We start from the raw sequence: 25,711 nt of genomic DNA, 5'->3' as shown, positions 1-25,711 counted from the left end.
AGGTGCTTCATAGCATTTCTATGGAATCAATTTTGTCATATGAAAAGTTATACAAAGCCAAAAAATATGAAAATGTTGATGTATTGACGTCCCGGTTACTGATGATATAGAAAGAATCACCCAAACCACGCACCTCAAAATATATATTTTTATGATATAAAGATTTATGTATGTATTTCTTGTGTATTGTTTATAATGTTGCAAATTAATCGCTTACTGCTGCACTTTGCATAAATAGTTTGTATTATGAAGGAATATGGATGAATGTATAAATGTTGGTGTCAAACGATTAGATGGTCATATTGGCAAAAACATATGTTAGTCTTATGGAGAGCTTTTCATGCCAATAAAGATCCTTTGAATGAATCTTGAGAGAAAGAGACACACACACACACACACACAAACACACACACATGCAGTCAGAAAAGACACTTCACTCTTCATATGAATAATCGGATATAACAAGCGGCATTAAAGATTATGGATAAAATTCAGATACAACATCTATTTTAAAAAGTATTTAACCTCAAACATATAATTATATTAATACATTTAATCATATTTTAACAGCAATGTGTTTGTGTAGCAACATTTCATGGTTTTCCATACAAATAAGGACATGATCTATGTTGGCCAAGTAGTCCTATTCTTCTTTATTACTTAGTAATTTTCTAAGCATTTATAAATAAAAAAACTGAAAGTGTGGCAGTATTCAATGTCTCTATATCTTTATAAATATAATGTATATTTATGAATAGTCCTATTCCTGAAGCTGTGTAGGCAGATCATACTTTATTTCTATAACAAATAATTTATCCAGGTTAATGGGGCCAACATAAAGTTTTATGATTCTTATGATTCTTCTTATGATTGTTCGAGGATCTGCAAAAAAACATCCTAGAAATTTTGAGGCAAGTATAATTACTCGTAACATTGTCATCTTTACAGTACTTTAAGATAGATGATGAAAAGGGAACGCCCAGTCAAAACACAGATGGTTTTCATTTAACAGGTTGAAAAAAATCTAGACACAGTTCATTGCACTGGGACCCACTGAGTCAACTTGTCTATATGTGTTTGCTTGTGATTCTGTGTATGTGTGTCAGTAACAGATAAAGCAGAGTGTGGAGCGTTGTGTCAGAATACAGTTTCCTGGCTTGAAGAACAGACTGCGTTATCATCTGGCATTCCAACCCTCAGATATGAGGCTTTGCTCCTGGGCTGGACCCCAGTGTTTTGTGCCTTTCCTGGTTCTTCTGGCTATTCTTCCACATGTCCCAGCAGACCAGGACAACCCCAAGGAGAGACATTACTATGTGGCTGCTGTTCAGATTGACTGGAACTACTCGGGCAAGGATTCACTTGGGTATGCCTCTAATCCACTTGATTTATTCTTCTGTTAATTCATGTTAGATGTGTAATGCTCATTTTATTCATCTGATAAAATCATGAGGAAAAGGTATTGTCTATTAAGTTGGCTTTTGTGACTTTTGGCATTTTTGAATTTGTGAATTATTAACTTTGGCATGGCATATGGCCCTCTTGGGTAATCATGTTGCAGAGACTGACGTTATCCACATGTGGATAACTTCAGAGAAGCTGTTATTTATGTATTTGACTGCCAGTGCCTGTTGTTCTAATCAGTTGAAAACATTGTAGTATGTAATCATCATTGGATAATATTGAAATGATCCTCATTGTACGTTCAGCTTTGGCATAAGCTACTTACAAAGATGCTTAAGGGACCTTTCCTCTACTTATTTTTCCACCATGCTCCAGGACCGATTTCACCTATAAGAAAGTAGTCTTTAGGGAGTATGAGAAAGACTTCAAGCAGCCCAAGACTCATCCCTTATGGCTAGGTAAATCCTGTTCATCTCATTCAGTCTGCAATATTCTAAATAGATTTATTCACAAACACCTTTACCCAATTTTCTACTATTAAGTAATTTAGCCTGATAGGTATTATTATTTTTATATTAATTATGACAATTGCCATATTGTTTTCACCCACTAAAAGAGATTAAGTATTGTTCAATACTGTGAAAGGATCATGTGACATGATGAGAATTCAAATGAATCCAGGTGAATACATGACTGTGAATCAATGTATCTTCCACAGGTCTGCTGGGGCCAACACTGAGGGCTCAGGAGGGAGAGACCATTGTGGTCACTTTCAGGAACATGGCGGACCGGGATTACAGTCTTCACCCACATGGAATCGCTTACGTCAAACAGTCAGAGGGTGGGTGCTTGTTGTCACCCCTGGACGTACTTGCACATCACGGCCACACTGAATGTGGTGTTAACCAAGTTCTGAAGACACTATCCCCAAGAATGTCAAATACATGAACAATCAATTGGGAACATTCATAGAGTTCTGGTTGGTTGTTACTCATTATGTTAAGCAAACAAAATTAGGTAATACCCAAACAGCTGTGTTTAGCTTGTTTTGAAATATTAACCGAGGCAAGCAGATTCAGCAGGGGACAGTATTGAAGTCCAACAGGAAGTCTTGTGGAATGATGTGAATCAGTCTGGGACCCCCGCACAGAAAACAATAACCAAACATACGAGTTCTCTTCTGGAACAAGTTAATTAATTAAATGAATACTTGAAGAAAACAAGCCTTAAGCAGAGATAATTAAAAAGGACAGAAGGTCTCAACATTATTATCCAAACAAATGACTATCCAAAAATACAAGCAGGTTTACAGCATAAACACAAACAAAGTCTCCCACACATTTTAAAATAAGACTTTTTTTTTCAGCACGCATAAGAAAACTATCATCAGTGTTAATAATCTAACATAACATGATATGTCGCCTGATATATACATTAGAAATATAGTCAATTATGTGTTTTTTTGTCATTCACTATATATATATATATATATAGGCTATATATATATATATATATATATATATATATAGCCTATATATTATATACTATATATATATATAGCCAATATATTAGGGCTGTCAAAACTAACGCGTTAACGTAAGATGATTAAATTCTGGAATTAACGGCGATCATTTTTTTAACGCATTCCCGCCCTGTTTTGTTCATTCCTCGTCACGTAAACAGCATGACTGACGCCTCGTTCACACTACCTCCGTCAGTCGACGGATGGGCGAGGGCGTGTCTGACGTATGGGGGAGTAGTCTTTAAAGTAAGACGCAGCCTGCCGCTGATCAAATCGCTGTACACGTACAGGGGCAACACTCTCCTTGCGCTCTCCTTGCACCAGGCGCTATAAAGCCGGCTTTTTCCTGCGTCTTCCTGCTTGTTGTTGTTATTGCTAAATGGATCGCCGTAGTCGCAAGGACAGTGTTGCCCCTGTACGTGTACCACAGCAATCGCCCAATTCTTAAATCCATTCTTAAATCCTCCGCTGCCGGCCGGCTTTTTGACATTTCATGTCCAGTTGTTTGAACAATTTGTTGGCACAAAGACCATTTCATTGGACAGTCCAAGTAGCGGCACACTAGTGTAATTGCATAACCGCGATCTTATTGGCCGACGGACGTCGAGAAACCCGTTCAAGAAACCTTGTTAAAATTTGTAATTGTTTGACAGCCCTAATATATATTTAAAAAAAAAATTCCTTTCCTTTTCATAAGACTGTAAACTGTTTGTTGCAGGGGCTTCGTATTTTGACAACACCTCTCTGAATGAGAAGGAGGATGATGTGGTGCGCCCTGGTTGTGAGCACACGTATTACTGGGAGGTCACCTCCGACGTAGCCCCGCAGAAAGACGACCCCGCCTGCCTCACCTACACCTACGTCTCTCACCTGAACGTGGTGAAAGACTACAACAGTGGCCTCATCGGCACGTTGTTGCTTTGCAAGCCAGGTACGCCCTCTCCCTGTGCGATGACTTTTCAGACACACGGCACAATACAGAATACACACGTGTGGCTGTGTTCGAGTGGAAGATGAGAGGGTTAAGAATTGTAATACTATCCCAGTCTACTGCAACGCAATTCCTGTTCTCTTATACTTCCTTTGAGCTGTGTAGGCCACTTCAGAGTCCCTTTACCAGGTAGAATATGAAACGAACAAAGGAATTTTCTTTTTCCAAAACCTGTCATGGAAACAGATATCCCTTTATCAGAAATCCCTCCCTCTCTCTCCCCTTTCCCAGCTGAAACCATGTTACTGAAACGGCAATTACTTCCTCAGATGTCGTGCCCTCTCCAGTCATGCTCACTTGAAGCACCCCGTCCCATGCGTTCCGTTGTGAGATGAGAACGCATGGGGAGGAGCTTAGTCAGGGTGCACAGATCATATGCACTGACAGTGATATCTCTCAACTATCTCTCTCCATCTCGGTCTCTCTCTGATCCCAGGCAGTCTAAATGAGTTGGGCGAGCAAGTGCATTTCCCACAGGAGTATGTGTTCATGTTCGGAGTGTTTGACGAGAAAGAGAGCTGGTTCACCCCAGCAGGCTACTCCCCAAACAACCACATGGCGCATACTATCAATGGATATGCAGCGGGCTCCCTACCAGGTCAGTCATTGGTCAATGAGTCAGTTAGCAAACAGATTGCATATTTTCTGTTTGGCACATTTTCTGTTTAGACATTTTAACCGTTTATTTTTGTTATTAACACATGCACAGACAGACACACACACACGCACACGCACCCAAATAAATAAATAACAAACATTTCTCTCCAGATGTCGACATCTGTGCCCACAGCACCGTGAGTCTGCACCTGGTGGGCATGAGCTCCGAGCAGGAGGTGTTCTCCGTGCACATGAACGGCCAAGTGCTGCAGCACCGGGGCCACAAGATGTCCACCGTGGGGCTGGTAAGCGGCTCGGCCACCACTGGCAGCATGAGGGCCGTTCACCCAGGCCGCTGGCTCCTGTCCTCACAGACCAACAACCATATGGAAGGTATGTTCACCAAAACCACCTTCATCCAGTGGTTATGGAGCTGGACATTCAAACATCTACTAAGTAAATGTTTTGATATATGGTAAGGCTGACCTGATAATCGGCAGTAAAATGGCCAGGAAATGGCCCTGTGAGTTCAGTCTGCTTCAGTCAATATACATTAACAAATAAATGTTATATTGTTGTCCGTATTGCAGCCGGCATGCATGGCTTTGTGGATGTGAGGATCTGCAAGGGCTTCCAAGCTAACCAACGTAGGTTGACCATAGAGCAGCAGCGCCACAGCAAGGAGTGGACGTACTACATCGCCGCTGAGGAGATCATGTGGAACTACGCCCCCAAAATGCCAGCATACATTGACGAGTTAATACCCTTTCCAAAGTTGGCTTCTTGCAAAAATGTACATACAGTGCTTACTATTACTAACAAGCACCATTCTTCACTTTCATTTATTTTAGGGACTTCAAGGTCAATTACCTTGAACAGGGTAACCACAGAATAGGCGGGACTTACAAAAAGGCGGTCTACACACAGTACACAGATGAAACGTTCACTGTGAGGTCAGAGGAAAAGCAGAGAAAAGCAGAGGTCGGCATTTTGGGCCCTGTGATCAGGGCACAGATCAGGGATGTCATCAAGGTATGAGACAGACTTACTGACTACTTCCGGACTGAACTGATAAGTGTAGTGACTATATGGACCCCTTGATCTTACACAGGTGGTCTTTAAGAACATGGCGTCCAAGCCCTACAGCATCTACCCACATGGGCTGACGATCGAGAAGTCACAAGAGGGAGCGACGTATCCTGAAGGAGGTTTGCAACAGAACACTAGTCACAAGACAACAACAAAATGGATCATATAATATGACAATAAGATAAACAAGCATATCAACAAATTCATATCTGACCAGAGAAGAATAGAATGGAAGAATAGAAGAATCCTAGCGGATGATGGATATATGTTTTCTATGCAGACACCAATCCAATTTATTGGCTTGGTGTGGACTGCCCGTTCCCATAAGAAAAGAAGACAATAACAGCTTGTTGGTTTATTTCAAGGCAATCAGAGCCATGCTGTCCAGCCAGGACAGACACATCACTATGAGTGGAAAGTGGTTGACGAAGATGAGCCCCTGGATACAGATGCACGGTGCCTGACCTACTTGTACCACAGTGCGGTGGATACACCCAGGGACATCGCCTCTGGGCTGATAGGACCCCTCCTCATCTGCAAGAGTCAGTCTCTGAATGTCAGGAATGTACAGGTAACACAGCCGTAGTCTCCCAAAACAGACTTTTGCTTAACATATTAAAAGTGTAAAACCAACATGTTTGGTCGGACATGTATCGACCAATTACGTCGCTAGAGGCGGGGATCTTTAAGCACGCTATTGGCAAACACAAACTCGGCCAGCTGAAGTAAACTGTGAAAAGGTTGTTTAAAAGTTGAGATGAGTTTTGTGTTGTTCAAAGCTTAAAGCAGACAAGGAGCAGCATGCCATGTTCATGGTGTTTGATGAGAACAAGAGCTGGTACCTGGATGACAACATTCAAAGCAAATGTGGGGAAGAAACTGTGAACAAGGCCGATCCAGAATTTTATAAGTCAAATGTCATGCATAGTGAGTTTTTCTAACATTTACATCTTCCATCTGTCATTTTTGTGTCCAATTTTATTTTGGTTGACAAACACAAATACAGCTTTCGTTTTTTCTCTTCGCAGCGATTAACGGTTATGTGTTTGAGAGCGGTCAAATTTTGGGATTCTGTAATGGGGAAATTGCAACTTGGCATGTGTCAAGTGTGGGAGCACAGGACTACATCCAGTCTGTTACCTTCTATGGCCACACATTTAATGTGAACGACCGCACTGAAGACATCCTCGGACTCTACCCTATGACAGGAGAAACAATCTTCATGAACATGGACAATATTGGTCAGTTGTGGCTCGCTATGATTTTGTGAAAAACCCTTGTACATGTTGATGTTTGATTGATAATAATACTAGATAATGTGTCTTTGTCTCCTGGATGATTCAGGGGTTTGGCTGCTCGCGACTCTGAACTCCCATGGGTCAACCAAGGGCATGCGAGTGAGGTTCCAAGATGTGGAGTGTTACCGTGACTACGAATATGAGTACAATGACTACAACGAGCCAAACAAGGAATTTTCTGTGTGGAAACCCCCCACTTTGGACGAAATCGATAAGGAGGATGAAATGAAAAAGAAGCAAGAGGTTGAAAAGAAGAAAGAAGTAGTGATTGATATTTACACAGAAAATTACATAGACGAACTAGGCCTTAGATCTCTAAAGAACCAAAGCAGCGATTCAGACGTCGAGCTGATAGACTTCTCCTTCCTTGACTTTGATGCAGTTGATGTTCCTGTGAAAGATTCAAAACCTTTTTCTGGTATCCAATCTACCACTACAAAGACGGATATGGAGATAAGCAACATCACGAAAGAGCCAGACTCAATTCCAATGAGTCAAAATGAGACAATGTCAGTTCAGCAAGAGTTATACAAAACAAACCTAACCATTTCTATTCTGTTAAATCAAAGCAAGAGTGAAAATGCCACATGGATCAAGAATAGCAGCGCAAGTCCTGAAGACAAGAACATTTTTCTGAGTATTGACACTAGTGTCTCACAAATGAAAGACAACATATCCACCAACCACAGTATGCCTACAAACCTTTTGCCCATAAACAGCACTTTTATTCTTGAGACAGCAAATGCAACACTTAATAATGACACCGTACCTTTGATGTCTGGGGCTTCCAATAGTACCATGACCTTAGCAACAAATGTGAGTTACACTTTTAAAGCTGAGGGAATGAATTCAACTCAGACCATGGGAAACAAGACCTCTGAACGCATAATTCAGACAGAGGATGAAATGAAAAAGGAGCAAGCTAGTGTCTCACAAATGAAAGACAACAATAATTCAGATAATAATAATTCAATAATTCAGACAGAGAATATGCATCAAGTGTTTTATTATGTTGTACCCCCTCAAGGTCCCACTTCTAATAGTACAAATGAAATGGTTCGGCTGGACATAGAGGACCAGCCATGGTCTGCCTTGAATAATGAATCTGAGATACAGCTAGGTGGTCACCAGGGGCCTTTTGGAGATGGCATCAATGCTACAGTCTTGCCAGGGATCAATGCATCTTCTATCAATGACACAGAAACATTTTATAAAGTGACACAGTTAACAAAGGATATTTTGTCCAGTGTTAGTGAGGAGGCCACCAGTGACGAAATGCATAACCAAACCAGAATAAAGGTTGAGAATATCATGAATATGACCAAGACAAACGACTCACTGAACACAGTGACCAAGACAGAGAACAGAAATCAAACATATTCCTTTGGAAATGAAACAACTCCAGAAAATTCCATTGATGATGGTTTAAAATTTGAAAATGATTCAAATAACATGACTAAAAATTTTACCTCACATAATGACAAAATAAATACATCAATATATCATTCAGCAGAGCAAATGAGCTCTAACCATAGCAAAAGTTTAATTACCTTCCTTGACGAGTTCAATTCATCTTCATCATCTTCAGTGGAAAGTTTCCTCAATGAGAGTTCAATCTCTGGCTCCCCAGCACATAGAAGTAACCTGTTGCCAGAAACCAGCTCTGAGGATCTGAGCGACTCAGTAAGCTCTGAGGAAATCGTAATCTACCTTCAAAACCACAGTTCAAATGCCATCAGAACTAGTCGCTTAGACCCACAGGGATACAACTGGACCTATGATAGCACACACCAAACTGTCCCTTTGGAGATCCCTTATGAACATGTCAAGTATCTCCGTAACAATGCCCCTCAAACGACCCCAACCCCAATAAAGAAGCCAAAGACGAAGAAGGTGCGCCAAGTGCCGCAGAAAGGCCGGAGCATGAAAACTAAGAAGAGGAAGGAATTCAAGCCCCAGCCCAGGAGTGGCCGGCCAGTCTCTCCTCTGGGATTCAACCCGGGAATGTCCCCCCGCGGGATGCGACCCAATGCGCCGCAGATACAGCCCGTCTCTAGCACAGAGGATCTGATCAACGTGCCGGTGGTCATCGGTGTGCCCCGGCCGGACTGGAGCGACTATGAGCTGTATGTTCCCAGTGAGGATCGAGACAATCTGGATGACGTCCATAGTGATTTCAAGCAAGACGAGTATGAATATGTATCCTATAAAGACCCCTATGGCAGCACAGATGACATGCAGAGTTTCACTCTGGATGAAGTCACCAAGTACTACCTCAAAACTATGGGCGAGAATGTGAGGACGTATTTCATATCCGCTGAGGAGGTGGAGTGGGACTATGCTGGTTATGGACAGAAGTGAGTACAAAGTTATTTCATTGACAGAAGGACAAACATTTTGCACAGATGTTTTAAAGTTGAAATGTGTAACTTTCACCTAGTTCGTAGCTAAAAATAACCCAACATATCTGTAGTCAATGCTGTTCGATAGTGATTTCAATAATGTTATCAATAAAATCACATCCTATAACTTATATACTCTTCAAATAGAAAATGCTGTACCTCTCTCTTTGTTAACAAGAACTGTTAAAAAAAAACACTCCCAGTCATGCCACCCAGGCCGCCAAGCTATGATAGTTTGAGTGACAGTTACACTGCCAGTTAGAGTAGACAAAACACTGCTATTGAGTTTTTTTAATTCTTAACGTCTCGCACAGACTAACTTGGTGGGGCTCTTTCTTACACATTGTGACTTTAAAGAGACCGGAAAAATATTTACCCTGTTGTTTTCGTAGGAGGCCAGAAAAGACACTTCAAGCAAGGCGGGAGACAAAGTTCACCAAGGTGGTGTTCAGGGAGTACATGGACAGTACGTTCAGTACCCCAAACCTTCGTGGTGAGATGGAAGAGCATTTGGGCATCCTTGGGCCACTTATCAAGGCAGAGGTTGGACAGAGCATTATGGTAAGAATAGCAGCTCCCGCCTGCCACTATTCAAGTCCAGACCTTAAACATTTATAACACATAAAAATTATCTTTGGAGATCACATATTGTAGGATTTCCATGTTTTAAGCTTTCGTAGTTTTCGTAGATGACAAGCCTAAATTGTACAAGACGTGGGTAAACTGTTTTCTAAATCAATCAAAGTGTAATATCGCCTCTATTCTCACCTTTCACATAACCCCTTGCTTGTAGATAGTGTTCAGGAACAGGGCCAGCCGTCCATACTCCATGCACCCAAATGGAGTATTCTATACCAAGCGAACGGAGGGGTTGTCCTATGAGGATGATTCCAAATACTGGTATAAGTATGACAATGAGGTTCAGCCCAACACCACCTTCACATACTTGTGGGAGGTGCGTGAAACGGCGGGTCCATTGCCAGGCGAGTCCTCCTGCCGTACCTGGGCATACTACTCAGGTGTCAATCCTGTAAGTGCAATTAAATATCCTTGGTCAGTTCTTGGGCAGTATTCCAAATATATTCCATTCCAAATATAATCTCTGAGGCAACACAAAGCTTTTGATGTATTACTCCATTATATGCCAATGCAACCTTTAAAATCGTAATATGATGGACAATATGATTTCTTCTAGGAAAGAGATCTCCACTCTGGTTTAATTGGGCCTCTGCTGGTCTGTCGGAAAGATACCCTGAACACCAAGCTGGTCGATACGAGGGAGTTTGTGCTCCTGTTCATGACCTTTGATGAGTCTCAGAGCTGGTACTATGAGAAGAATTCTGAGATGAGGAGGAGGAGGAAGGGTCGAGTAGGTGGAAGAACATTGGATCCAAACCTCAAAGAGAAGCTTAAGTTTCATTGTAAGGAGCCATGTTTGACTCAGATTATCAGATTAACGCTAGTACCATTGTACCCAGTACAATCAGTTTGATTGTTCTTCCTAAACCTAGGAAGAACATCCTGGTAAGGATACTCATCATTACCATATTTATGAGAACATTGTGCCCCACAGCCATCAACGGCATCATATTCAGCCTGAAGGGACTACGGCTTTACACCAAGCAGCTGGCATGCTGGCACCTGATCAACATGGGTTCTCCCAAGGATGTTCACTCTGTCCACTTCCACGGACAGACCTTCACCCAAATGAACACTAACAGCTACCGGCAGGCTGTGTACCCACTGCTGCCTGGTCAGTAGTCACTGCTCATGCTCTATTAAAGGGTGCAATGTTGATCTATCAGTGGTGTCAACAAATATTGTGAATGTGATAGGGGTATAGAATGCCAAGAGAAAGCGTGCAATGCATACGTTTATGAAATACAGGCCATACCGATAACTTGTTGTAATTTTTGTCATCATGCTGAGACATTTCTGTTATGCCATGGGCTCAGTCTCTCACAGTGCCATGCTCTTTCCCAGGCGGCTTTGCAACACTAGAGATGTGGCCATCCAAGCCTGGTCTGTGGCAGCTGGATACAGAGGTGGGCGCCATCCAACAGAAGGGAATGCAGACCCTGTTCCTGGTCCTTGACAATGGTGTGAGCCAGTCGCCAACGGTATCTGTCTGGGGGATCAAACCATCATAACCATCTCTCCCCAATTCACATCTGGTTCCAATATAATTTTTCATAATCACTTTTGTATGCAGTTTCAACCAAAGGAGTATTTTTCATGAATGCGCCTGCCACGGATGTAAACAAAAGCATTACATCTTTGGGATAAGACATTTTCTAAAGTTCTTGGTTTAGCGATTCACCTTTTTTTTTTTCGACAAGTTCCATTCTGACTGTCGCACATTGAGTCCAATACGAAAGTGCTATATTGCGATTACAGCACTTGTGTCAGGTGCGTAATTATATTGGTGTTTTTGTCACGATGGATGATGACCCGGACCCTTTAACACATTATGTTAATATATGGTCAAAGATTTGTGTCTGTGTCCCCCAGAATGTTTCAATCCTCTGGGTCTCGAGTCCGGGAGTGTGAAAGACAGCCAGATCACATCTAACCACGTTAGAGGTATTGTGTCATGGCTTGACACACAACCACACATGCTACAGAGTAGTACACGTATCACTATCGCCAAAACTAATTTCTGTTCTCTTTTAAAGGGTATTGGGAACCACATTTGGCCAGACTGAATAACCAGGGTAAATACAACGCATGGAGTACAGATAAGGACAACAGCTGGATTCAGGTGTGTGTGTGTGTGTGTGTGTGTGTGTGTGTCTTTTTATACAAATACAGTACATGTTTACACTCTGTAGTATCTCAGCAGCAGTATAACTCCCTCATAGCAAAGGCAAACACGAGTGGTTTCTTACAAATTGTTTATTGAAGGCTTATTTCCTCCTATTATCCACTGTGAAAACTAAACACACAGTATTAAAGGAAAATAAATAGCATGTGCTATCTTAAAATAAAAACATTAGAAAATAAATAATAATCTTAATTTTTTTCTTATATCCTTATAACCATACACATTCATTTGAGTTTGTTATGACCAGCATAAAGACGCTATGTCCTTGCTTGCTGCTTGCTTAAGAGTCGCAGCCCAACAAGGCTTGAACTTAGCTAAGACCTCAAAATAATAGTACCTTCCCTTGTCCGTTAAAAAAGTCGGAAGGGGGGAGGGGGAATATCAATATCCCAAGACATTTCGGGATGCTCAAGGAGGCGAGTAATATTAAAGAATAAATAAAGTTTAGAAAAAAAGTGTAGTCTTCTATAGACATAATGACTTACCTGGGAGAGTGTGTCGATGGCAGGGCCGTTATCTTGATCCTGCCGTTGCCTTGTAACTTTTGCGTATGTCAGCGCGTAGGCCTATGTGATGGCACGTTTCCACCAAGCGGTGCAGTCTGGCTCGATACGGTAAGGTGCAGCGCGGTCCGCGTTTCCACCGCCAAAAAGTTGGGCAGGATCCGGCATTAAGCACGCTGAGCCACTCCTATATCCAGTACTCCTCCGTTGGGGTACCAAGTGGTCTGAAAGGGTGCCGAAAAGGTGGAGCTACACACGCCATCCGTTGATTGGTCGACAGAATCGTTTTTGCACATGCGCACTGGGCGAACTGCAGGCTGCTTGGCACATGCACAGGAGCACCTTGTCCGACAGGCCTGCTATTATAGTAGTATAGTAGATTATATATTGTATAAAAATTATACAATCATAAAAAATAATTGCAACAGTTACAAGCAGTCTGTGCCATTCAAGGGTATACTATGCTCGCAAGGTACGTGATGCCAGAGAGAAGATCTGACTCATTAACCTCTTGATGCAGGTGGATTTCCTGCGGCCAGTGGTGATAAGCCAGGTGGCCACCCAGGGAGCCAAACAGATGTTTCATTCCCTGTACGTGGTCAACTACACCATCTCCTACAGCACAGACCGCAGAAGCTGGATCTTCTTCAAGGGTGACAGCCCAACATTTAGAAAGGTCAGTGCAGCACCATGAATGCCCTCAGTAGCCACAGGTTCTAGTATAGCGCTGGTTTCCAGACACCACACCTCTACAGCAGGGGTTCAAACCAGCAAGGATCGGGATACGTTTTAACTCATTGGGATGGAGGTGTACCCTGAAGACGTTAGTTCCTTACACTCACCTCTCCAAACCTCTTCGCAGTCTGAATTATTAACACCATGACAAACACTTTAACCACTGAGCCAAAATATTCCATGAACATTAGCTCTATCATATAAAAGATTATGATGAGAAACCAAGCCATTCAATTAAACTACAGAAACAATGCAGAATAAAGATGATGCTTGTTTCTCTATGCCACTCATCAGAAATCACTGCTTTTATGATTGAACAGGGTAAAGTGCAGACGCAGCCAGTGGAGGTTGGATACAAAAAAAAACAGGTTTATTAGAGGATGAGAACAGTAGGGAAAGAACAGGAGGTAGGACAGGCAAGGATGGATGACAGCGCAGGGCTGGGTAGGTGGACGGAAAAAAGATGAACGGAAAGGCAGGCAGTGCTACAGGCAGGTCGGCAGGCAGAAGAGCACGCAGGAGGGATTATAAACACGAACAACATGGTAAACAAACGTAGAAATATGACATTCACTAAAGCCGAGAATGGTTAACTACCACAGAGGTTGAAACCATGATCTGGAGATGAGTGGGTGAGGAACCAGGGTTTAAACACGGCAGGGATGATGACTGGAGATGGATGGCAGGTGTGCATGTCGAACAAGTGTAGAGTAGGGGAAAAATAAAGGAACGCCTTGCCCATTGCACAGACAATAAAACACCAAGAGGGGGAGACAGAGCAAAGCATCTGCTGGGTACGGCCACAGCCCTAACAACTGTACAAATCAGAAACATTAATAGCCGTCCCTATAGCTGTCCCTGAGTTTTGGTTATGTTTGTGTTTTTTGCTTGATTATGCTTGATTTTGTCTTTATTTACAAAGATGCAGAACGGTACAGCATGGTACCCAATGATTATTCTATTTAGTACAGTAAAAGTACTTAGGACTAAAACTTAATCTTTAATCTTAACTTTTGTCTGTCTCTTGCTAACTGTTTCTCTGTCTCTGTCCTTTTTCTTTCTGCTGTCCGTCCATTTTGAAGAGTTTCCCAGGAAACAACGATGCTAATAGTGTGGAAAAGCAAATACTGTTCCCTCCTTTGATTGGACGCTTTGTTAGATTCCACCCAAACCAGTGGTATAATACAGCCACAGTCCGCATGGAGATGTACGGTTGTGAGCTTGATGGTGAGAAGATATCAATACAAATGTCTGTATGTATACAAATGTAATGATGCATACAAAAACATCACTTATATTGATAAAAATGTTGATGTATGCCTTTGATGGAGGTATGTGATAGTATACTGGATAGTGGAGAGAGTGGAATAGAGTTTGTCAGAAGAGGAAAACATGTGAGTATTGACTAACCCCAGCCCCGTGTTGCAGGTTGCTCTGTGCCTCTGGGTATTGAGGACGGACTGATTAAGGACCATCAGATCACAGCCAGCTCCACAGCCACCAGCTGGTTTGGTGGTCCCTGGAAACCATCTCTCGCTCGCCTCAACTTACAGGGAACAGTCAACGCCTGGCAGGCTATGGTACAGATGATAGTACTGATAAATACACTCAATAAACACTGAAAATACCAGCAATAAATCAACACTTATCAACACTATTACGGCAATAACACCAGTAGAAAGCTAATTTATTTATTTAATTGTAAAAATGTATTAATTTATTGTACTAATTTATTAATGAATAAACTCTAATGTCTGCACAAATTAATAACAATAAATAAATACATAATCAGTCAAATATTTACCGTAAGCCAATCATACTTTTTAATCCTGGTTGGTGTTGATCTTTTGGCTGAATTACAGATTTGATGATCTTGGTGTTATGAGGCCTTTCAAAGTGTCTCATATTATACCATATGATACCAATAATATGCTAACCCCATGAAATCACAGGAGACCTGTGTCCTCTGTAGAAGGTTCTGCAGTGAGTCTGGTTACAACAGACTGAATCTCCAATAGGCACTATGTACTGATTTTTATATTATTCGACCAATCAGATCGCTCGAAATAAAGTGTTTTTTTTCGACCAATCAGATCGCTCAATATAAATTGATTTTTTTTCGATTAATTATATTTTTCAACCAATCAGATCGCTCGAAATAAAGTGTTTTTTTCGACAAATCAGATTGCTCGAAATAGCGATCTGCTCTCTGCGATTGCTCGAAAAACAATAGTGGTGGATTTCATGATTTGTTTGAATAAATCAGTTTGCGTATGTCAGTTCGCCAAGAAGAGTCGTTCGTTCGTTCATTCGTTCGTTCATTTGTTCGCATTTCCGGTAGCAGTGAATCATGATTCTCAGTCACTAGCCGTTTCTCAATTCGCGTTCTCGTGTGTTCTCGTGTACTTGCGTTCTCGATAAACGTCATCAGTGGTAGCCCAAGCACTGTTCCAATTCCAAGTACGCGAGAACGCGAGTACTGTCGTAAAACCCGGAAGTGTTCTCGATGCGTTCTCGATGAGGCCGTTCTACCGAGGATGCATCGGAGGTGACTCGTGTGGACTTGGGACCGTTAAATATCCCAGAATGCATCATCGAGTCCGCTGCTGTTCCAATTGCAGGTGCGTACTCGCGTTCTCGGAAGTCTGTACTTGAAAGTCCGGACTTGCCAAGTACGTACTTCCAAGTCCACGAGAACGTAGGCCGTGTACTTGGTATTGAGAAACGGCTACTGAGTCGGTCAGACTCGGCTCCTCCCTCATTCTCGTTCAAACGAATCGCGAATGCACAGTTCTCAGCCGAGTCGGTCAGACACAGCTCCTCCCTCGTTCTCATTCTCAAACGAATCACAATCGTGCAATGGTGCAAACGGTCATCAATCAACACAACATTAACTAAGTTCCTTTTAACTGAGGAGCGCTTCATGTTCGGAATCGGCATGTTCTTGCCCGGCTGGCTCTCGTGACTTCTCAGTCCTCAAGTCTTCACCGCTAAACACAGTCAGTGAACGAACAGCGATTCGCGAGTCAGCGACTAGTGGGTGGAGCTGGGAGTCGAGTCTCGGTGAACGAATCAGACGAAGGACGATGAACGAGTCGAACGAGAACGGCGAATCAGGTCGGTTCGTTCATTTTAAAGAGTCGTTCGTTCAAACTGATTAGTTTGCGAACGAGCCACCACTAAAAAACACCCCTAGTAATAATACTTCTTTCATGTATTTTTGGCTCCAGATTTCGGACATGAACCAGTGGCTTAAGATAGAATTGACCCAGGTCAAGAAGATCACAGGCATCATAACGCAGGGAGCCAAATCTATGGGCAAAGAGATGTATGTCATCTCCTATACCCTGGAATACAGTGACGACGGCGAACGCTGGACGCAATACACAGACGACGAGGAATACACATCGAGGGTAGGTTCTAATGGAAATGCCATTTTTTATAACAGTGTTGTTAAGGCACACAAACCAGTGTTTTCTGTGATTAATTGTGATTTCTGATTGAAGGTCTCCTCGTAGAAAACATTTTGATTCTAAACTTTTTCCTTTCTTCATTCTTCTTTTCCTCTGGGTCCAGAGGTTTATTGGGAACACGGATAACAATGGCCCTGTGAGGAACTACATCTACCCACCCATCTTCTCCCGGTTCATCCGGGTCATTCCCACCAGCTGGAAGAGCTCCATCACCATGCGAATAGAGTTGCTCGGCTGTGACTTTGAGTAACAGACTCAAAGTCTGTTACTGTTACTGTTGCACCTAATGTGAAAACATGAATGCCTATAACGTGTGACACATGTTTGTCGATGACATGGGACTTTGGACCAGACGAAGAAACTTTCAGCTGGGAGTCAAACAACATGCCAATAGAGTCATGTATAGGAGCAGGAGAATCTAGCCACTTCATCTCCTCCAGAAATTCACACTTCTGCGTTCAGTTAACTAAACCCAATAAACAACACAACAAGACTTCCTGTTTTAAAGTGGATGTTGTTTAGGTGTTAAATCCTGACAGCATTTCTATGGAATAAAATTTGTCGTATGAAAAGTACTAAGTAGCCAAAAAGTGAATGTATTGATGTCCTGTTACTGATGATATTGAAAGCATCACCAAAGCCATGCATAAATATATATGGTTTATGACCTTAAGATTTATGTAAGTTTATAATGTTGCAACCTACTCACTTAATGCTGTTAATCAACTGCAACACTTGGCATGGAGAGTTGTTTGTATGATGAAAGCATATGAAGGAATATATGGATGAATGTATAAATGTTGGTCTCAACAGTTTTGAATCGTCCTATTATTCTATTTCTCCTTTCAACAATCTTTATAAAAAATAAATTTCGATAGTCATATTGGTAACAACCTATATCTGTATTATGTTACGATCTCTAGAGAAAGACAGCGCTTTGCATGTCAAAAGAGTCCTTTGAGTCTTGAGAGAGAGAGACACATACAAACAAACACACACATACACACATGCAGAGAGGACGTGAGGGGGTAAGGACCCTGCTGTGCTCATTATGGTGTGTGTGTGTGTGTGTGTGTGTGTGTGTGTGAGAGAACTTTGGATCTCTATCTCCCACTATTAGCAAGGTGTCACCTTTAGCGCCTCTGCTGAGACGGGAGCCATCATAAAGTCACACCTTGGGGCTCCAGAGACAACAGTCACTTGCAGCTGCAGACGCGGATCACGTTTGTCCATCTGCCTGCTCCTGCTAAATTGGACACTGGAGGTGTGATCGTCTCAGCATGGAGGCCGAGCTGTGCATTACTGATCCCCCTATAAGTAGCCTGTAGGGATGGGGGGTAGCCCATTCCCAGAAACCTATGCCTGTTCCTGCTGGGAAAATACATGTATTTGGGCGTTGTTTTATTGGTGGGCATGGATCAGCCAAATGGGGTGCAATTATTAGAACAACATAGAAAGACCTCTCTCGTTGTTTACAAAGTGTGGTTTAGCAGTGTATAGTGGCAAAGGTAAGGGGTTAATGGTTCGAACATAAATTACATTATTTTGGGGTCTTGTACACCCAAAAATAATTACATCGTCATTTATACCGCCAGATGTCGCTGTTACCTCGCAAGAGAAGGACACAAGACCGGAATAACATGTCTAGGCTCCAAACGCGCTAAACCCAAAATATTGCCTTTCTTAAAATATACTTATGACATCCAGTGCTTACTTCTCTATGGGCCTTATTACATATAGGTCACGCTTTATTTTATCCATATATCATACACACACCAACAGGTCAATACAATTCTGTAAAAAAGTTGACCATCGCAAAATATTACAATCACAAGCCAATCTGCGTCATTTCACAGCGTACCAAATAACAAGTTGTTGTTTACAAACAATTTTTTGGATGATGATGACGCCAGCGAATGTAACTCTAGCCCCGTAGCTTATAGCTCTCTTTCTCTCTCTCCTGCCTCTCTCCCTCTCTCCCTCCCTCTCCCCTCCCTCCCTCTCCTTGTCACCGCCCCCTAAGTGCTCTGGAGATTGAAAAGGCACTTCTCGGCGCGGGACCCTTCAGAACAGGACAGGAGTAGCGACACTAACCAGGTAGCGCGAGATAGACCAAGTGGATCCTATAAAACCTTCTTCCTTTGGACCGGATAATCCAGCAATTCAAATCCCATCAACAAGAACCATGAAGTCTCCAAAATTGAATACTCAGGTCAAATGTAAGTTTACATATTGTTTTTCTAAGCCTACACTACTTCAAAACTTGTTTATAGGTCAATAATATTATTTATTTATTATTGCTAAAATATAAGGCTTCTGTAGGTGTACTTTATATGGTAGAGCCTAACTGTTTTTGGCAATTTAGAATGAGCTCTTGAAATTCCCCAACACATTATTTTTGTTTTAATTAGCTTCTAACATTCTAACCTTTTTCATAATTTTTGCAGCGACTTTTGTGGACGAGGAAGACCTTAATGACGTGCTGTGTGAGTTCGACGCGGTGATGGAGGACTTCTCGTCGCCCCTGGAGAAACGTCACTTCAGATACGACGAGCACCTGAAGACCATGAAGAGACGCAGCAGCGCCAGCGTCAGTGACAGCGGCTTCAGCGACTCAGAAAGTACGTCCGATCCCTCAATGGGTCTTTGAGATTGATTGTTGTTGTCGACACAGACCCACTCTTAGATAATGTGCTACATGTATTGTTATTTTGTTTTTTTGTGGCTTATTGTGATAGCAGGAGTTAGCTGTGAAGGTGAATGGATAGAAATATCATATTCTATATTAAAATAATATGATTTTGGGCTGTTGTCTCTCACACACGCACACACACACACACACACACACACACACACACACACACACACACACACACACACACACACACACACACACCCACCCACACACACACACACGCACACGCACACACACACGTAAAGAGAGTCACGGAGTGGGGCGGGGTTGAGGGTGGAGAGTTCCTTGACTTGGGTCCAGAGATCTTGGTAGATTAAAGCTACTGTTTAAGCCTGCCGCCTACAGTTGCATTGTTATGACGAGAGACTGAATGCTGCTGCTGTAGGCTCTTCTGGGCTCCTCATTACCATTCACCGCCCGTCCATGGAGCCACATCAGCAGCGGCCACTCCTGCCCTGCTTTGCTCATTTTTTTGCCATCAACGTTACAGAAAAGTGATGTGATTTCGCAGCCACGTGAAGCGTGTGTGCGTCAGGGTTTCCAACCAGCGATGGGAAAGGAGCTGCAGCCAGTCTGGGGAACAGTTTTAAAGAAAAAAAAAGAAAAGAAAAAAAAAAAGGAATGGAGAAAAATATACATATAACTGCTGGCCTCTTCTCGCCCACTGCTGCATACACACATCAAACCACGGAAATGTAAAATGTAGGGTTCTCACACTCATAACACCAGGAATACCGGCGCGATTAGCAAGGTCCCCAGTTTCCCTTAATGCGTAATGACCAGGCTTTGGACTGCTCGGGGGAACGGCTGCGCGTTGGCTGATGTGTGTGTGTGTGTGTGGGGGGGGGGGGGGGGGGGGGGGGGGGGGGGGGGCGGGGGCGTAATGGGGTTGTTGATGGGGTTGTTGATGGGCCAGAGTGCATCAGATTCCTATGGGGCCGGTGTGCTCTCCATGGCAGTCTTTTGAAGTGGGGTGCGGCGCCCCATGCAGAGGGGGGCCCATTGTGTGGAGGCCTGACGGATGGAGCGCCAGAGTCACGGATTAAAAAGGAGGCACACTGTGCAGGGTCTCCGAGGCGCAACCCTAGGCTTCCTGCGTGTGTGTGTGTGTGAGTGTGAGTGTGTGTGTGTGTGTGTGTGTTATTGAGTGTGCGTTTGAAAGAGACAGAAAGGGGGGAAAAAATGGGGAAAGAGACTGAGAGGAAAAAAGAGCAAGATCAAGAGGACAATTAGCTAAATGCGTTGAACTTCAACCTCTGGCGAATCTGGGTGTTGTTCAGGGTGTGTGTGTGTGTGTGTGCGTGTGTGTGTAAGGTCTCTGACATGTGTGACACATGGTCAGGGTCCAGCGGAGCCCCCCCCCCCCCCCCTTTCAAAGGAGGCAGAGCGTGAGGCTAGGGAGCTCCCTAATCCATTTACACACACTCACTTCACCGGACACAGATAGCGGCGCTGGCAAGGAGGTCTGCGGCGTCTCCTTAGCATAATCTGACCAGCTAGCGTGCAGCGGGTGAAAGGGCAGCGCCAGGGGAGACTGAAGTGTGAAGAAACGCAGTCGGACAGACGAGATGTAAAGTCTGACGCGCAGAACGGAATGTAAACCGTGGTCTTGAAAGCACAGCACCTGAAAAATACCATTGCATATAATACTTCTTTTCGTCTTCTGAAGAAAACAGAGAACTTGGGATTACAGAGACCATCGCATCACTTATGTAAGATGTTTTTTAGTGGCTCAGAGGTTTTTGTACTTTTGGGAAAGTATGTGTCGATAAATGTGTCAGAAATCGCTCTGAAGAGGGGATATAGTTTGATTTAAAATAACGTCCCACGGTAGATATTTCATCTACCGCGAAGAGCGTGTGGGGAGACGGAGGCTCTGAGTATGAGGTTTTACCACCACAAAGCCTGCCAAGTTCCCATTCAAATAGGCACTTGTGGGTCAGCTTTTTAAAAGGCCTGTCATCATATGAGAATGCGTTGATTGCATGCTGTTCCACTGACACATGTCAGAAACCAGGGTGTGTGTTTGTGTGTATGCGTGTGTTTGTGTGTGGGAGTGTGTGTTTGTTTTCCTTTTTAAATTGGCCTTGAGGCTTTTTGGGACATATGAACAGTTATTAATAATCTTTCCACCATTTTCTCTCTCTCTCTCTCTCTCTCTCTCTCTCTCTCTCTCTCTTATCATCTCTCAGGTGCGGAGCCACTGAACAGAAACAGCTTCAGCTTCAGCGATGAGAGACTCAACTCCCCCACTGTGATGTCACCTGCCACGAGCTCACCTCCCCTCCTGTCACCCAAAGGTGAGCCGCCCTCAGCTCACACACATACATACACATACACCCCATCTCCCCACCCCCCCCCCCCCCCCCACACACACACACACATTCACAAAAACTCTTTCCACATGAAAATATATCCTCTTTAAATCCCCTGAAGAGAAAAGTTGAATATAACACTACTGCGGTCAAGGAAGCCATTGTCAGCATAGCTTACTGAAAGATTTAGCAGAGAGGACCACCTACATGCCAAAAACGAATTGTCAACACTACCAATGGTCCAATACTAAACTCTTCCCCTCTTCCTCCCTGTCTTTACAGCCAAACTGGGCGACACCAAAGAACTGGAGGATTTCATCGCCGACCTCGACAAGACATTAGCGAGTAAGTGTTAACTCAGTCACGCTGTCAAACCACATGCCAGATCTGTGCCCAGGGTGCTGGCCAGCATCCCTCTCATCCTACCAGGGATCAGTTTAGAAAGAGCCCCGACTGTGTGTGTGTGTGCGTGTATGTGTGTGTGTGTGTGTGTGTGTGTGTGTGTGTGTGTGTGGGTGTGTGCGTGTGCGTGTGCGCGTGTGTCAGCTATGCTAACGACTCACTAATGGAGCCACACAGGAGAGTAACTCCCGCTAGTTTCCTAGAAGGGGGTAGGGTTCCTAGGGGGAGGGGGAGGGGGAGGCGGGGGCTACGGCGTTCCACTGGTGCATATCCTGTTTCAACTGTCACTCATCTCAGAAGCCTCCCCCCCCCCCCCTGTGAGACTCCAAAAATTGTAGCTACTAGCCACACATATATCACTTATCACACGCAGGCACACAGTGTGCACACACACATACACAAACTCATCAACACACACACACACACACACACACACACGCACACACACACACACACAGGGAGGAAAGAGAGAAAGTGCTGTAGAGATATTGCACAATGTAACCGTGGCAAACGCTGTGTCGCCACCTGGCTAACGGACCAGAAGGAGCCTCCTCTATTTGTCTTGGAGTGCGCCTCACTGCCTCACGGCTTTTAGCGGTAGGGATTTTACACTGCGTGTGAGAGATGGAAACGAAATCGTGGTTTAAAGTATCAACGGTGTAGGGCAAGCCGTGCTCTCTCTGGACGCCCTCCCTGGGCCAAGGGTGCGTTTCTTCCCCCTGTTTTCCTCGCCGCGTGTTGCTCAAGTCACACCACGCGGTACATATCCATTGCATCCCGTTAAAACTGGACATTTGATCAGCTGGGCAGGCAGGCAGCCAGGACCCCCCCTCGAGGCGCTGAACGGGGTGTTTATTGGGGTCTCCAGTGTTTACGCGGACTAGCCTATAAAATACGACGCCCAGCGACCCCCAGAATAGGCCCCCCCCCACCCCCCCGAGAATTGGACCCTCAGAGCCCCCCAGAGCTAACCACCAGCCTGTCTGTCTCTCTGTCTCATCAGGCATGTGATGAGGGGACACCGTGGACCCCCCCCCCCCTCCTGGAGTGAAGCCATGGAGGGGCGATGGAGGGAGTCAGAAGACAACACCCAGCGCCCTACCTCCCCCTCCACACTCTCTCTCTCTCTCTTCCCCCGCTCTCTGATCCTCAACCACGGTTGGAGATACAGCCGGACTCCCCAGGCGACTCAACATCAGGACCCTATTCTCTCTCCCACCCCCACCCCCCCCCCCCCCCCCCCCAACCCCCACCTGCCACTGCTTGGCTACAGCAATCCCCAGGGGAGATCCAGGTCCACCGCCAGGCTACCGATGGCTCCGCTATATCGGCCCGGGACAGGATCCAACATGAAACGACGCAGGGGTAAATTAGGAATTTCCATGGAATTTCAGAGCAGCGCAGCCTTTGGCTTAACGGACACACAGCATGGAGGCTAGGAGAGGACGGGCCAAACACTCCCAGCCACAGCCCGTTCCCGCGCAGGAGAGGAATTAGAAACTTTAACTGTTGGAATCTCGGCTTTCCCCGCCAGGAAAGAAGTCAGGCTTCACTCCTTTTTTTTTTCTCCCAAACTGAGTTGTAAGAGTATTTAATAGCGGCTTTTTTTTTTTACAAAAGGAAAGAAATATATTTGTAAATGTATAGAGTTGGATATTGTATATTTATCCGTCAGAATTCTTTTATGTTGGTGAAATATATTTTTGTATTTTATGTACATAATAACTGTTTTAAAGTCTATTTGCCTTGATAAAAAAGTAAAGTGGGCGTCTTGGGTCTGATTGGCATTTGTAACACCAATTGACAGGCGTGAAGCTAATTTTTTCTAACAAATGTCTACTGGAATGTTAAACCGCTCTGGATGATGAAACGCTGGAAAGCAATAGCATGTACTTAAAATAGCTAATATCTGCCAAAGATCATATTAAAGTATGGAGCGTTGTTTTAACACACCCACGCCTTGCCTCGTCTTGTTCTTCCTGACACAACATTCCAGAAGCTCAGACCCATCACTGCAATATTAATAGGTCACACAATGGCTTATTATGTCTTTATTGAAGCTATGCATTGTGAGCTGACACAGGGTGCTGAAAGCTTTCCATTGAATGTCTCAAGGCATCAAGTGAGGCTTGGAAGAGGAGGGGCTTTAATAAAATGTCACTGTTGAAACTGGAATAAAAACACTCATGTATCTAAGGCTCCATCCAAAGTTTAAAGTAGTAGTAAATGGTGATGTAAATGACTGATGTTGCTTACAGTAATGGACTATTATGTAATATTCCAGGACATGGCCCCTGAGCAATACTATGGTTCAGAATCATGAGGCCATTTCCATGGTACGCCGTCGGTATGCACAGTCCACAGGAAGTGGAAAACACCACTGAAATAGAATTGTGCATTATATTGTCATCATGGGGATTGACATTCCAAAAGCGCAAAATACGTATATTCACGCAAAAAAGAACACAAAGACACTGTGATACAACCAGAACAAACTACATAGACCTTCTGTCATCATCCATCACGCACTCCACAAAGCAGAGAGTTATGTAACTCAGTGTAACTCTCACACAGTGACAGGGTCTATTTTCGGAGGTGGAGGGATATGGTGGGAGGGGGGTTGGTGGGGGGGGGAGTGAATCCATTCTGGCACAGCGGCAGCAGGTGGGTCCGGTGGACGTCTCCCTAGTGGCAGTGAGACGGCCTCCCGGTCAGCTGACCGCCGGTGGGTCAAAGGTCAGTGACTCGCCAACACGCAGACGCACTTCCGCGTGAGTCCCACGGAGGCCCCGCGGCAGGTGGGAATAGAGCGGAGGATCCCAGCGTAACCAGGCATTTCTATTCTGATCCCCGCTCTTTAAAACCTGCCTAACAGGCCCTCCTGTCCGGAGTGGTAGAGAAATACCTACAAGGGACGTGGGATAGAGAGGAGGACCCCGTACTGACAAGATTTACCGTATAACCTTCTATTAATCGGACGCCTTTTTCGTACTCGAGAGATGCGTCGTTATCCGGGAGTCTTAGTGGGGGGTAGGACACCTCGTCTTTTGCCCGTAGCCCTAGCCATAAGCATTAGCGTTTGAAACAAAACACCAACAGTCCCCCATGGGCTGCCTGCCCACCTCCCCGGAGCCAGACGGACAGGGTAGGAACACAAATTGTCGGTCCATGTTAACCGGAGGGCAGGGAGCTAGCGTGGACATCCATCTCCAGGGTTGTTCCTTTGAGCCCTGTTGGCACCAGGCTGGGAGCAGAACCGCTGGCACTGGATCCCAAGGCATTTCCCACCTGTCTGCAGAGCTGTGCTCCCCAGTGACAGAGCGCTATTGCTAGATTAGATACGGCGGGCGAGGGAAGGGACACTTGCCAGAGAGGCCTGGGGCCCTGGGCAAGACCCTCTGGGAACATGTTGATACATAACGTGACCCCCACCACCATACCAAGAATGGACGCCACTGCTG

The 25,711-nt window shown here is 44.2% G+C and overlaps 2 protein-coding genes across 4 annotated transcripts; both read left to right on the top strand.

Moving 5' to 3' along the window:
- The first annotated feature begins 1,047 nt into the window (after window positions 1-1,047).
- Window positions 1,048-17,653, top strand: f5 (coagulation factor V). 2 transcript variants are annotated; one of them, XM_084478509.1, is made up of 25 exons: window positions 1,048-1,366; window positions 1,780-1,862; window positions 2,123-2,245; window positions 3,645-3,857; window positions 4,354-4,515; window positions 4,686-4,907; window positions 5,105-5,270; window positions 5,366-5,546; window positions 5,626-5,722; window positions 5,969-6,174; window positions 6,383-6,530; window positions 6,632-6,844; window positions 6,948-9,258; window positions 9,696-9,864; window positions 10,097-10,333; window positions 10,499-10,724; window positions 10,877-11,056; window positions 11,287-11,403; window positions 11,815-11,886; window positions 11,979-12,064; window positions 13,151-13,306; window positions 14,448-14,592; window positions 14,794-14,945; window positions 16,596-16,778; window positions 16,942-17,653. In XM_084478509.1, the coding sequence occupies exons 1-25, from the start codon at window positions 1,203-1,205 to the stop codon at window positions 17,086-17,088; spliced, it is 6,159 nt and encodes a 2,052-aa protein (XP_084334635.1). In that variant the 5' UTR covers window positions 1,048-1,202; the 3' UTR covers window positions 17,089-17,653. The 2 variants fall into 2 exon arrangements, with proteins under 2 accessions (XP_084334635.1, XP_084334636.1); XM_084478510.1 differs by lacking the exons at window positions 11,815-11,886; window positions 11,979-12,064; window positions 13,151-13,306; ... (2 more) ...; window positions 16,596-16,778; window positions 16,942-17,653 and adding an exon at window positions 11,516-11,765 and having other exon boundaries at window positions 11,287-11,423.
- Window positions 17,654-18,917: 1,264 nt separating this feature from the next.
- rgcc (regulator of cell cycle) lies at window positions 18,918-24,221 on the top strand (the record flags this gene model as incomplete). 2 transcript variants are annotated; one of them, XM_084478688.1, is made up of 5 exons in its annotated part: window positions 18,918-19,057; window positions 19,286-19,459; window positions 21,726-21,833; window positions 22,131-22,193; window positions 23,254-24,221. In XM_084478688.1, the coding sequence occupies exons 1-5, from the start codon at window positions 19,024-19,026 to the stop codon at window positions 23,259-23,261; spliced, it is 387 nt and encodes a 128-aa protein (XP_084334814.1). In that variant the 5' UTR covers window positions 18,918-19,023. The 2 variants fall into 2 exon arrangements, with proteins under 2 accessions (XP_084334814.1, XP_084334813.1); XM_084478687.1 differs by lacking the exon at window positions 23,254-24,221 and having other exon boundaries at window positions 22,131-22,204.
- Between the last annotated feature and the right edge of the window lie 1,490 nt (window positions 24,222-25,711).

This window comes from Micromesistius poutassou, assembly GCF_964030765.1.
Source record: "Micromesistius poutassou genome assembly, chromosome: 14".
Taxonomy (NCBI): domain Eukaryota; kingdom Metazoa; phylum Chordata; class Actinopteri; order Gadiformes; family Gadidae; genus Micromesistius; species Micromesistius poutassou.
The sequence above is the reverse complement of the archived record's forward strand: the minus strand, read 5'-3'. Positions and strand labels throughout refer to the sequence as shown.

What these genes read in the sequence shown, in the direction of transcription:
- f5 (XM_084478509.1), top strand. Translation starts at nt 1,203, where the DNA reads ATGAGGCTTTGCTCCTGGGCTGGACCCCAGTGTTTTGTGCCTTTCCTG. An exon ending in TCGGGCAAGGATTCACTTGG is followed by an intron (nt 1,367 to 1,779) that starts GTATGCCTCTAA and finishes ACCATGCTCCAG; the next exon opens with GACCGATTTCACCTATAAGA. An exon ending in CACATCTAACCACGTTAGAG is followed by an intron (nt 11,887 to 11,978) that starts GTATTGTGTCAT and finishes TCTCTTTTAAAG; the next exon opens with GGTATTGGGAACCACATTTG.